The sequence below is a fragment of the Parasteatoda tepidariorum genome, chromosome 10 (genome assembly GCF_982258835.1).
Source record: "Parasteatoda tepidariorum strain Cologne lab strain chromosome 10, Ptep-v5.0, whole genome shotgun sequence".
Lineage (NCBI taxonomy): Eukaryota > Metazoa > Arthropoda > Arachnida > Araneae > Theridiidae > Parasteatoda > Parasteatoda tepidariorum.
Window position 1 is genome coordinate 96,151,338 of NC_141764.1, and position 14,520 is coordinate 96,165,857.

The following is a 14,520-nucleotide window of genomic DNA, read 5'->3' on the forward strand; positions in this document are numbered from 1 at the left end:
AAGATTATCTTCATCATTTTTTTTAAATACCTTTAATGACAAATAAAATATAAAACTTTCAGTGAATATTAATATTTATTTTTAGATATATTTCCGACCAACCAGATCTCAGTGTTCCCCGATACAGCCTGCGTTACATGTGCGAACAAGACATTCCCCAAGTAACAGAGTTGAGAAGAGTAAACCACTTTGATGATGCAACCTCATCCTACTCACACCTCCTGAAAATTGATCCTAAGTGCATTATGGTAGCAGAAACTGAAAATGGTAAATTCTCACGGGTTTAATTGAAATCGGTCCGAAGTGCTTTGTGAAAGCAGAAGATGAAAACGGTTTAATTCAAAATGGTTAATAATGATGGGTCCTATGGGGGGATAATTATTGACTGCTATGGGTGGTAATGATAATTACTACGAGTTCAATTTATTAACCCAATTCAAAGTGCTAACGATAGAAGACGAAAATGGTAAACTACTATGGGTTAGATTGGAATAATTTCTAAGAGCTATATGGACACAGAAGCTGAAAATGGTTAATCTTACTGATTTAATCGATTGACATAAAAATCTTTGTTTCCAAAACGATATTGTCGGAATTTTTATCATTTCATTTAATTTAAAATTTTACGTCATGTTCAAATTAAGTAATGGTGAGTCTTGAAAACTGATTGATTACTTCAACGAAAGCAGCCTCAAACACGAAATTAGATTGAAAGTTTTTTTTTATTTTTGCATGATTTGATACCGACAAAACGAGTTCGCTTTTATACTTTATTTTATAACCGTCTTTGAACAATCGACCCAATTTTTAAATTTAATGACTACCAATGTTCAACTCCGTAGCCATGTAATTTTGAACCCACTCCTGAAGACAAGTGTACTCCTGGATCAAGTATTGGGTGAAATTTTGCCTTCGTGGAGGATTTTAGTTGGAACTTGAGATGGAAACCACTGAAACCTCTCATGGTTAGCCTGTAGGCAAGGGGTCTCTAACCCATGATCCGTCTACTACTGAGGATGTTTTACGTCAGCGCTGATCGGTGCGAGCCGAATGCGAAATTTGTATCAACCAGACATTGCTTGGATTCGAACCACCCAGTTACATCAAACCTCAATAAGAGGCGAGCACTCAATCCCCTGATCTACAGCAGCTTTAACAGATCGAAACTACATAAAACATTTATTATACGTATTTTAGAAAAACCATGGTAGCTCAGAGGATAAAACGCTCGCCTCCAAATGAGGTGACACAGCTTCGAATTACAGCAATGTCTGGCCGATACGAATTCCGCACATTGTTGGCTTAAAATGTCCTCAGTGGTAGACGAATCATGAGTTAGAGTATTCTTGCCGTCAAGCTAACCGTGGGAGGTTTCTGTGGTTTTAATCTCCGTGTAACGCAAATGCGGGTTAGTTCCAAAAAATCCTTCACGAGGACAAATTTTCCCCAATATTTGCTCCAGGAGTTCCCTTGCCTTCTGGATTGAACATTGGCTGTCGTAAATCAAAATTGGGTCTGCTGTTCAACGACGGTTATAAATTATAAAAATATTTTAGAAATAAAACACTACCAAAATAGTTTGCCACCTCATTCCAGAAACGTTTGAGCAAGCGTCCTGTGATTAACGGGTGAAGGGGGGTTATTTTAGCCCTCGATCCTAAAAATTTGTTCAAAAACTTCAATTCGAGAGAGAGGTTTGAAAAATGAATAATTTTTTATTATCTTAGAAATCGCCATTGATAAAAACTGCACACGATTCAGTTTTTTTTTTTTAAGACATCTGGGATGTTCACTAGTTTGTAGCTCTCGGGAGTTAATTGCACGTTCTTAATAATTTATTTTTTTTATTCGTTTTGTGCGATAAACTCGATAATCAACATGAACATGGTGGTATAGGCGGACTAAGATACCAAATTAGTAGTTTTAAAGCTTTCCACGAATTGTTTTTGTTTTGAGTTACGCTTTTAAAACGTGTTTCGAGAAAATTACATATTTTAAAATCAACGGTAATTGAAATAGATGTGCTGAAGGAAAAATTACTACTAATTCATTTAGGAGAAACGGTAAAACTTTGCCATATAATTATGATGCTTGCAACTAAAAACAGCGTTCTTGTAGCTTTATCATTTTCAGCGTTGATTCCGCCAACATAACGTAAAGGTAAGGCATCAAAAATTAAAGCCAGTCTGCGCAGTTGCTTCAAATCTTGCTTATACAAGCTAAAGTAAAAGTGCGAAATTTCCCTAAATAAAAAAAGACCGAATTATTTTAGCTTTAATAGTTTTGTTAGTATTTATTTGTCTTTCAGTTTTGTGAATAATATCTCTGTGTATTTGTTTAATACTAATTTTAATTTGTTTCTTATTCAATTGTTTATTTCCTGCTCTTAACATCTTCACAATAAGATTTGCATTTGTTTAAATGATTTATACGCTTTGCTGGTTAAACTCATTCCAAATGATATCTATTAAATCAAATGATAAAACTGGCTCTGTAAAATTTCACGAAAAATTGCCAATTAAAACAATCTTCGTAAAATTTTAATTAGGATTTATCAGTTTGATTAGCAAATTTATGAAAATTGTTCACACTATCTGAACTTAATATATCTGAACATTCAATTCCAGTTGTGATTTATTGATTAAATTATTTATGAATTTATAGTGTTATGAGTTATAAATTATTTGTGTATTTTCTAGGATTGATCATTTCAACTTTAGCAGTGAGGAAAATTGTAATGGACACTTATTTTGTTAGTTTTCATGTAACTCACAAAGATTACAGATTGCGTGGCATATCAAACCAGGTAAGATTTTCATATAATCGAAATGCATATCCCTAAATTTATTAAATACAGTACATTTTTAATTTTTGTACTATCGAAATAAAGAAGAAAATATTAATAGCTTACTGCTACTGCTTGATATTACCATCCCTTTTCATTAATGTTTGTTAATGAATAAAAAAGAGCTTGGTAACAATATAATGATAACCCTCATTTTCAAATTGTTTACGAGTACGTTTTCTCGAAAACACAATGCGTGTTTTCGCGAAAACGTACTCGTAAACAATTTGAAAATGAGGGTTATCATTATATTGTTACCGAGCTCTTTCTCTAGGAATAAAATGTTTCTGTCAATTTTTACAATTTTATGCAAAAAATATATTTTTTCTTCTGAATAATAGTTCGAGAAATACGGTTTAAGGGGAAGCAGGAGAAGTAGTATTTACTAAACATGAAATTAAAATTACAGCTGTTTCTTTGTATTATAAAAAACTTAAGCATTACTCAAGTTAAATCCTTGAGATTAAACTTCAATGTAGAAATCGTTAAAATTAAAATCAAATGTCAAAATTAAATGTACTGCGAATAGTAAGATATTAGAGTGATCTTTAAGATTAAAATTTGAAAAAAATTTGTTAAAAACAGCGCAAGAAATGAGTAATTTAAGTAGTTCTTTTATACTTAGTATGCTTAGAAAAAACAATTTTTTTTTTAAATTTTGTAGTGAGTCTTATTTGGCAATTATTAAAAAAAGTCTGATTTGAATATCTGAAAAATTTAAAATGTTTCAAGCAGTTTTATTTACTCTATAAAAGAAAGCTTAAAATAATAAGGGTTTGGGGTGTTTCACAAATTTAATATGTTTTAACCAACATCGCCTTACCTTTTGAGGAAGCTCGATTTTATGTATAGTAAAGGACTTGATCACCATCTTAACATCTTTGCATTTTTACGCGATTTTGGAATTTTAAGTTGCATATAATTGTTTCGTACTTCTTACCATTTTAGTAAATTTACTAAGAAATTTTATTGGTTTTATACATGTGCTTCATTCATTGCCGATGTGGTGTATTTGTAGGGTGACCAGACGTCCCCGATTTCCGGGGATTGTCCCCGGCGAGGACCTCGTGTCCCCGGTCGGTTTGCGTCCCCGGTTTTAAAATTGAAAATTTTTGTGTAAAATATTTGATAAAAATATGTTATATGTAATTTTTATTTTCTCAAAAATTTTCATACAAATTAATGTAAGCATTGAAATTAAATGTAAACTAGTTTTTAAGAACGCACTATAACTTATACTACAGAAATTTTGGAACACATTACTTTAATATCTAGTTATGTTTACAATTTTACTAGGCTGTACGCCAGACTTGTTTATGTAAGAAAAGAAGTTTAAAACAAGACGTAATATGAATATTAGTTGCTGCTTTTAAAAAAATTAATATATTAGCTAATTTCCACTAAAAACAACAACAATTACTACATTTCCGTTTTATTTTAGAAAAATAACTAAAACATTTTATAATCAGGTAAACATTTTATAAATATCTAACCAATAAATTATAAAACAATTTTTATGAAATTGTTATTATTATCACTTACGACTAATTAATTTTTATAAACTATAATTATTCTACATTTTGAAAACCTCATAATTTGTTATCGTAATAGATATTTAGAAAAATATTTTTATTTCTTTAAAATAGATGTCAATATGGCAACAGAAACAAAAAAAAAAAAGAAAATGCCATTATTTGGATGATTGGAAAAACGAGTTTCCATTTATTGAACCGAATCCTGATAATTCTTCCAAAGTAAAATGTACAATGTGTGGAGCAACGTTTTCAGTTGGAAGTGGAGGACGAACAGCTATAGCAGATCACATTCTTGCAATTAAACACAAGAAGCTTTGGCAACAAAAACGAAATCCGTCAAACAGTTTTTTCGTAAGCTGGAACCATCCAAAGAAGAGTTTGACTTAGCAACATATGAAGGAACGCTTGCATTTCACACCATTCGTCACAACCAATCGTTTCGCAGCATGGACTGTACTTCAAATTTACAGAAGAAATTTGTAGACAAGAAATTTTCTTGTGCCCGAACAAAATGCGAAGCTATCGCTGTCAATGTTTTTTCTCCGTGGGCATTTCTTGAATTGAAGAAAGATTTACAGTCTGTTCAATTTGTAACAATATCTTACGATACTTCCAATCACATTCCTATTTTAGTGCGGTATTTTCAGTGGGACTGTGCTAAAGATCCAATTAATAATAAACTTGTATCACTAAACGAAATTAAAGGAGAAACTGCAAAGATTTTATCTTCAGAAATATTAAACGCACTATTCGAGTTCCAATTGAAGGATAAAATGGCTGGTTTGTCGGCGGATAATACTAACACTAATTTTGGAGGATTGTTAAGAAGAGGAACAGAAAATGTTCATACTAAACTTCAAACTGAGTTAGGAAGAGCTATTTTTGGTTTTGGGTGTGATGCGCATATTATACATAATGGCGCTAAAACTGCTTTTGATTGTTTGCTTGTAGATATTGAAGTTATGGTATCTAAACTTTTTAGTTATTTTAAAATTTACACAGTCCGAATTGAAAGACTGAAAGAATTTTGTGAGCATGCTGACCAAGAACATCATCAAATTTTAGGACACATTCATGTTAGGTGGTTGACATTACTTCCTGCTGTAGAAAGAATTCTTAAAATTTATACATCTCTTAAAGAATTTATGTTGTCTGAAAAAAAGTGCCCAAAAATCCTGAAGAATTATTTTGAGAGTGAAACAACCGAGTTATGGTTGTTTTTTTGCGCATTCGCATGCTGCAATTTTTAATCAAAGCATCTTGAAAATGACATGTGTGCGACAAATGTGCTATTGAATCTGGAGCGGTTGTCAAGGATTTGATATTTAAATTGAAAGCACGAAAGAATGCCAAATTTGTTCTACTTGTTGTAAAACCTGAATTGACTAAATTGATTGCTGAGAATATTATTACTGAAGATTCTTATTTAGAAACGCTGAAAGAATTCTATGAAGCTGCGATTTCATATTTAGAAGCTTGGAACGATAATAACGATGATATGTCTGATTTGAAGTTTGTAAGCCTTCACGGTCTGAATTCGACGAGACAGTTCTGTCTCTCTCTTCAAAATGTGCAATTTTGAATGTTAATTCCGACGATTTATTTGACGAGTTTACTTATCTTGAAGGTTATTTGAATTCACAAGACGATAAATGGTACCAATCCGTACACATAACAGACAAATGGCGCGAAATAAACAATTATTTTCATAAAAACAATATACCATTTACAAATATCAAAAGAATTGTTGAGCTTGCAATGTGCTGGCCAAGCAGCAATGCGCCTGTAGAACGGGTATTTTCGTGCATAAATAACTATTGGACTAAAGAAAAATCGTGAATACAGTGAAAGCGGTTTTATCTGTACTGATTAATTTTGATTTTTCATGTGATATATTTTCTCAATTACTCGAAAAAAATCCTGAAATTTTAAAGAAGATTCATTCTTCAGAAAAATACGGTGTTTAGAAAGAGTATAATTTTAAAGGCAATACAATTGTTTTGTTAACAGATTTTAAAATTGTGTAAAAATGTTATGATCGCGATTTTAACGATATAATTTATATACTAAATTATAAAAATAATGTAAACGAAAAAAAAAATATTTTTTAAGATAAATGATCAAATTTTTTTTCCAATTTTTTCTGTCGATAAAATTTGGGGGGGGTAGAGATGAGTGTCCCCAGAATTGCCCGAAAAAATCTGGTCACCCTATGTATTTGTGCGTTCTAAAATCAAGTTAGTCATGGTGAAATAGATCGTTGTCCTTCAGGCAGGTGGTAGTTGTGTTTGATTGATTGAATGAGGACATGCTGCGCCAAACAATATGGTGAAACAGTTCAAACGTTTAAGTGGATGCAAAATGTTAATTGCAGCACAATTACACTGGATAAGATGGTTCTGTTTGATGATTTTGTCTTAGACTTTACCCAATACCGGAAGCAAGGAAATGGGTCTACATACCCTCCAACTGCTACGGAATTTCCGTAGTTTCAGACCCCCCAGGGGCACACCCTTGTGTGACGGGTACGGCGCACCCGGGGCCCCGAGCCGGACCTGAGCATTTTTCCATTTCTCTCTTGCGACGGTCCTGTTTTGAGTTTCCGACTTTTTATCAAATATTTATAATGACCTAGTGAGCGAATTTTATTTCATTTCATTCAAAAACACTTTATCATTTACAGATCTTCAGATTTTTGTTTGTGTTTTACTGTTTTTGTCAGGTTTCCTGATCTATCATGTTTCACCTATTTATTTTAAGTAACCAATTTTTCTCTAAAGCTTACAGACTAACAACGTTAGCTTTTGCTGACCAGCACGTTTGCCGTGTGCTGCGTCTCGTAAGGTGGAAAACGGGAGCCTGGAGCTACCTGTCTGCTCGCTCATACGAGTGTGGCGCCCAAGGGGGCATTTCAATCTCGGAGTTGGTAGACTGCGTACTCTTTGGCCCGAGCTTCACTGTAGACGAGTGGAAGGATGTTAGGTCCCCCTCCCTTTCAACCGGCTGGTAGGACATGCTTAGCATCCTGCTAGGGACTAGCGCTGCATAAGGAGAGTGCCCCTGAACTCTGATCGTTTTGGCGGATACACACTCCCCTGGTGTAGTACTATATCTGACACTACTCTGGGCAGAGCACCGAGGCTGAGGTGTTCAGAGCCGGTGTTTCTACCCCCCTTGTTGGGCTCGGTGGTGGGCGTGAGAGTGTTCAGACGAAAATTATCTATTGCTATGGTTTCAACAGGTGTTTCACCCAGTCTCAACAAATATCCACCTAGATTTGATCTTTCCAAATGTCCAAACTTTGATGCTGCAAAATCTAGATTCTTAATACTTAGCTCATCAGAAAAGAAACTCTCCACCATGTCCCCATTTATAGTACAAAAATTTCTAGAATCACAAATAGGAAATCCGAAAAATGTGCGTCAAATGCCATCTGGCGATTTACTAGTCGAAACAGTTTCAAATAAGCAAACTATGTCTCTTCTGAAATCAAATAAAATAGACAATATTCCTATCATTGTAACTCCTCATAATTCTCTAAACATATCCAAAGGTGTTATCACTGTTAAATCTCTTCAAGACCTTTCTGTTACTGATATTGTTCAAGGACTCTCTAATCAAGATGTAATCGATGCTCGCCATATAACTATTAAAAAAGGCAATGACATTATAACTACTCAACACTTAATCTTGACATTTAACTCAGCCACGCTACCTACCGACATTAAAGTAGGCTATATCAATTGCAAAGTGAGACCATATATACCAAATCCATTGCGCTGCTTTAAGTGCCAGAAATTCGGTCACTCAACCAACAACTGCAGAGGAAAAGAAACATGTTCGCGTTGTAGTCAACCTAATCATACATTTAAAACCTGTACACTCCCTGAGCAATGCATAAACTGTAACGAACCACACTCTGCTAATTCTCGTCAGTGTCTGAAATGGAAACAAGAAAAACAAATTCTAAAGATAAAGGTATTACAAAATTTATCCTATGCTGAAGCTAAAGCTAAATTCCCAGCCCCGACAAAATATTTCATATGCTGCCGCAGTTTCTAACACAAAAAGTACAAAATCTATTGGCATCCAATATGATATCAATGAAACAGAGCCACATAATGAAAAACTGAAAACTCTATCACCAAGACAAACAGCTAGCAAATCAAAAACAATATCTTCCCAATCTCATCGACAAACACAAAATATTGAAAAATCTATAACACCTTCACAAAGCACTTCAGAAAAACAAAAATACTTGAAATTGACACCAAAATTAGTAAGTGTACTACAACAGAAACTAACCCAGTCTCCATTAGTTTCCAAACACAAATACATACCAAAAAGCAGGCAAAACAGATTTCATAAAAACAAACTAAAACAATCTAAAGATCAGCAAGAACATCAATGTTCCCAATCTGATGCAATGAGCACAGATGAAAATACTGCAGATGAACTTCCAAACCCACAAATGCAAATCGATGAAGGGTTGGATACTCCACCAAACCTCTGTCCGAAAAATACAAAACTTAAAATTAAAAGGTAATGGCCAAAATAATATCCTGGAATTGCAGAAGCTTTAACTCTACGAAACCCGACGTCATTGACATTATTAATAAATTCGCACCATGTTGCATTTGTATTCAAGAAACCTCCTTAAAGCCAAATCAAACAACCAAACTTCGCGGCTATAATATAATTAGAAAAGACAATACAGACAATAATAAAGCTTGTGGTGGAGTCATGATCATGACTTCCACTGTATATCCATCCCATACAATCACAATTAACACTCATTTACAAGCAATTGCTGTTCAAATTTCCATTCAATTTCTGCTTACAGTTTGTTGCATTTACCTCCCTCCTCGAGATAACATGTCTCAAACTGATTTAGATAACTTGATCTCTCAACTTCCGCAACCCTTTATAATATTGGGAGATTTTAACGGCCATAGCCCTATTTCGGGAAGCTCTGATTCCAATAGTAGAGGACTCATAATTGAGAAATTTATTGACGATCATCGCTTATGCATTATGAATACAGGAGAAAACACTCATTTCCACGCACCTTCACGATCATTTCACGCCATAGATCTAGCTATCTGTTGTCCATCTCAACTTCCATACTGGTCATTTCATGTGCATGACAATCTCTTCAATAGTGACCATTTTCCATTAATACTTACTCATACCGCCTTCAATAATTACCAAATTCCCAGAACTCCTCGACTTAAGATGAACACCACAAATTGGACTAAATTTACATCATGCATACAAGTCGAAGAAGATTTGATAAATCAAGCTAGTATTAATAATGCAGTTGAATATTTCACAGACACATTACTTGAAGCAGCTAAACAAAGTACAAAAATGTCATCACATAAATTGCCGAAACTCCCAAAACCGTGGTGGAACGATGATTGTCAACAAGCCCAAAAGGTACAAAAACGACAGTGGCAAGTTTTCCGCCGACACCCTACTATTGATAACCTCATAGCATTTAAAAAAGCTCGCTCCGTAGCTCGTAGAGTCCGACGTAACGCCCAAAATATATCCTGGAAAAAATACGTTAATTCCATAACATATAATACGCCCTCCAACATTATCTGGAATAAAATAAAAGCAGTATCCGGTAAATACACTCAGCATAATATCCCAATCCTCAAAAGTAATAATGTAACTATCTCGCACATCCCAGATATTGCAAATGCTCTCGCCGATGCTTTTGCTAAGGTCTCTAGCTCATCTGGTTATCAAGAACCATTCGCCACAACAAAAAGAAATAGTGAAAAAATTAAATTAATGCCTAAGAACTCAAACAATGATTATGATAAACCTTTCACACTTAATGAAATTCAATATGTTTTAAAAAACACCCATTCAACAACGCCTGGTCCCGATGGAATTCACTACTCTATGCTACAGAATCTACCAAATACAGCTTTAAACCAGCTTCTGCAATTATATAATCGCATATGGACAGAGAGAATTTTCCCCCAAAACTGGTCGACAGCGTTTGTGATTCCCATTCTCAAGCCTGGAAAAAATCCCGAAGAGACCTCAAGTTATAGGCCTATCGCATTAACAAGTTGCCTTTGTAAGATGTTCGAAAAAATGGTCAATCGACGTTTAATCTATTTCCTTGAAACCCGACACTGCCTTACTCAACATCAAAGTGGCTTTCGCAGAGGGCGAAGCACTATTGATAACTTAATTAAATTAGAAACTGATATTCGCCTTGCCTTTTTAAAAAATCAACTTTTAGTTTCAGTTTTCTTTGACATGGAGAAGGCCTACGACAGAACTTGGCGCTACGGAATACTTCGGGATCTTATCAATTGTGGTATTGGTGGAAATAAATTTTCATTTTATTGAAAACTTTTTATCCAACAGAACTTTTAGAGTAAAAATAAATTCAATTTTATCTGACATTTACCCTCAGGAACAGGGAGTTCCCCAGGGAAGTGTTTTAAGTGTGACGCTTTTCATTTTGAAAATAAATGGCATTTTAAATCAACTTCCTGCTTCAGTTTATGGCGAGTTATTTGTGGATGACTTCCGCATTTCATGCCGATCAACAAATATGTCACTCATTGAACGACAAATGCAACTGGCTGTAAATAAAATTTTAAAATGGGCAAATAAAAATGGTTTTACTTTCTCATCTCAGAAAACCCATAGTGTGCATTTCTGCCGCAAACGTGGTCTTCATCCCCATCCCGAAATCACTCTAAATAACATCGTCATTCCGGTTTTCGAAGAAACAAAATACCTGGGACTGATTTTTGATTCTAAATTAACCTTCAAGCCACATATTAATTACATCAGGAAAAAATGCTCTCAATCACTAAATATTCTAAAAGTCCTCACAAATTGTTCCTGGGGTGCTGATATGGACTCAATGATTAAAATTTATCGTGCAGTTATACGCTCGAAACTAGACTATGGCATTCCTGTATATTCATCAGCTCGTCAATCTGTTTTAAAATATCTCGATACCATCCATCATCAAGGTCTTAGAATCTCATCAGGTGCATTTAGAACCTCACCAGTTGAAAGTCTGTATGCGTTGTGTTCTGAGCCATCTCTTCATTTTCGTAGTCTTAAACTTTCATTGGATTATTATTTTAAAATTAAATCGAGTCCAAATCACCCACTGTATTCAAGTATTACTGACCCACAGTGCATCACTCACTTCTCTTCACGGCCCTCTTACATTCCTTCATTTGGAATTAGAATCATCCGCATTTTAAATGACCTTAACATTTTAAATTTCCATGTTTTTACTAATACAGAGATAATTCCACCCTGGGTTGATCTTTCAGTTTGGATTTTAGATGTTTTTAATAATTTTAAAAAAACTGACACGAGCTCAAGTGTTTTTATTCAAAAATTTTATGAACATCGTAATGATTATATTGATTTTAAACCGATTTTTACAGATGGATCTAAGCACGATAATCATGTTGGTTGCGGTGTAGTCATTGAAAATTTGACTATATCTGAACAGTTATATCATGACTCATCAGTTTTCACTGCGGAATGTTATGCTATTTTGTTATCACTTAATTTTATTTCAAACCAAACTTACCGCAAGTGGATTATTTATACAGACTCTTATAGTTTCATCTCAAGCTTTTCCCACATTGGAAAAAGGCCCGTATTACAGAAAATTCAAAGTTGCTTCACAAAATTATGTGGTGAAAAATACAGTATTCGTTTTTGCTGGATACCATCCCATGTTGGGATACACGGAAATGACCGCGCTGATACCGCGGCTAAAACCACTCAAAACGTATGCAGGAAACTCGTAACACCTTTGGATCTGAAACGAATATGTAAGTTTGCAATACAGTTGGCTTGGAAACAACACTGGAGCGAACAAAAAGACAATAAAATGCATGAAATTTTTCCCTCTCTAGAAGACCACAAATTAGTATCCGTTGATCGCAAAACCAAAGTTATAATTAATAGACTGCGTATTGGTCATTCCCGTTTCACCCATAAACATTTACTGACTGCTGATCCTGCACCTTGCTGTTCTCTATGTCAAGTCGACATAACTATTAAGCATGTTTTAACCAATTGCAAACGATTTGAACATTTGAGGAACAAACTCTTTGGCAACTCTTGCCCTGATCTTAAATCCTTAATCGGTGACCCTATACATCACAACCTTATTACGTTTGTTAAAAAAATAGGACTTTACTCTCTGCTTTAAAAATAAAATAATTTTTTTAACCTAGTGGCTGGCGCAGTATAGCCATGTTTGGCTCTTGTGCCAATAAACTTTAATCAACCAACCAACCGTAGTTTCAGAAATCTTCTTTTCAGACGGTAGCAAAATTAATGTCTTGATATTTTAAAAAAATTTTAGCGTAACTTATCCACTATTACTTATAAAAGTGCAGGCCATATGGCTAGATTCTTAAGTTCTGATAAAAGTTTTATGAGAGATCCATTTGCTTTAAAAATTTCTACTTTGGTTCGCTATCACTAGAAAGAATTATTTTCAAAATCCTCATAAGTTGGAGGGTATGGGTCTATATCCGTCGAGTTTAGTAATCTTTTCCATGTTCGGGTATTAATAAATTTTTTTCTTATTTCCAGATTTTGAAGTACATGGCTTTTATTCAGGATTTTCTTAAACCTAGTTTGTGAGTAGCCTCAATGATCTCTCATGGAATGCCACCACACACAGGCGTTTTATTTATTTTTAATTTGTTTATTGTGTGTCCAATTTCGAAGGTCGTAAATGGTTGATCACGATTGTAGCTTCCGGTAACCTTCCTCCGATACGAAATGGTGTTTAAACATTGCAAATACTGTTTCAACTTAATGACTAGTACAGGTTCCGTCTGGTAGTTCTTATGCGTTCAAAAGGTTGTCGTTTGACTATTTGCCCCTGTCTATTAAATAGCCGAGGCCGAAGTATTCTTGTGTTGTTAAGATTTCTAAAAAGTTATTCAATCTCTTCTTCTGCTTTATTATTTTTCAATTACATTTGGCTCTTCCTTTCCTATATTAGATTTTCTTGGTTTGTTTTTTAATTGGATCTGTTTCTTTTTGAAATTTTCTGCGATATGCTCTAAGCCTTTTCCTGAAAATCAAGAGATCTAAGGACCACCACTTTATACTTTGCTTGAATGTTTTCCCAATTTTTAGTTTCGAATAATTGCAGATGTTAATAATAGTTTCCGTAATCTCTTAAATATATTTGTCTACGTTTTCTGCGTTGTTTATCTGATTAATCTTCTCTTCGCTTTCTCTAATGTCCGTTTTAAATTTGACCAAGAAGTCGATTAAGTTAATATCTGCATAATTAAATAAACTATTAGATTTAACTGTATTAAATTCGTACAAGATCAGCTCCATGGTCTGTGGTCACTGAGTGTTTCTCAGTCTTCTACCTGTCAGTTCTGGATAAATAAATCACCTGTAGATAATGTCTATCCAACTCATACCCGTTATTGATTCAAATGTAGGTAAAGAACAAGGATCATTGGCGATATTTAGGTCTGTAAGAATGATGAACTCTAGTAGCTCAGTACCTCTACCGTCATCAATGTTACCGTGGTGTAGCATTAAAATCGCCATAAATGATATAGTGAATATGTCTGTAAATAATGTTATATGTCGTTTAAAATCTGTAAAAGTTCGGAGGAAGGCGGTGCATAGGTAGAAGCAAAATAGAATTTTCCTTGACGATAATTTGCTTCCACAAGTCTCGTCCGACAGTCACTAGAAAAATATTAGTCGAATTTCTGTTAAAAATAATTGCACTTCTTTGTTTATTCCTACTTGTTATAATTTGTATTTCATTTTTAAAACCAGTAATAAAATTGTCTCTGTTATAGTAAGGTTGATTAATTGATCCAGTAATGATGCTAAGAAGAATAAAGTCAACTGCGTATTGTAAATTAGCATTCTTAGTGTGGTAATTTAAAAATAGTGGAAAAAAAGTTTAAAGTATACTAACCCTAACCTTATTAAGCGTTAATTGTTGATTTGGTAGGTTTGATTCATGGTAAAAATTATATAAAGAACGTGATAAAATACAGTAAAAGAAACTCAATTTGTGGCAATAAAACTTGAATAAGAATTCCGTTTCGTTTTTCTTTTGAATTGTTTCATAGCTCT

The 14,520-nt window shown here is 34.1% G+C and overlaps 2 protein-coding genes across 2 annotated transcripts in view; both read left to right on the forward strand.

The window, feature by feature from the left end:
- The window catches only part of LOC107450807 (uncharacterized), a 45,378-nt gene that overhangs the window by 28,893 nt on the left and 1,965 nt on the right, over window positions 1-14,520 (forward strand). Inside the window, exons 2-3 of the mRNA XM_016066709.4 lie at window positions 86-267; window positions 2,700-2,806. Coding sequence (XP_015922195.3) covers window positions 86-267; window positions 2,700-2,806 — 289 coding nt within the window. The remainder of the gene's footprint in view (window positions 1-85; window positions 268-2,699; window positions 2,807-14,520) is intronic.
- LOC147803108 (uncharacterized) lies at window positions 6,545-9,091 on the forward strand. The gene has a single exon (XM_087153422.1). It carries the CDS (start codon window positions 7,609-7,611, stop codon window positions 8,440-8,442), a length of 834 nt encoding a protein of 277 aa, XP_087009548.1. The 5' UTR covers window positions 6,545-7,608; the 3' UTR covers window positions 8,443-9,091.

Bases quoted from the DNA above. Each gene is read 5' to 3' on its own strand.
- LOC147803108 (XM_087153422.1), top strand. From the start codon at position 7,609: ATGGTTTCAACAGGTGTTTCACCCAGTCTCAACAAATATCCACCTAGA.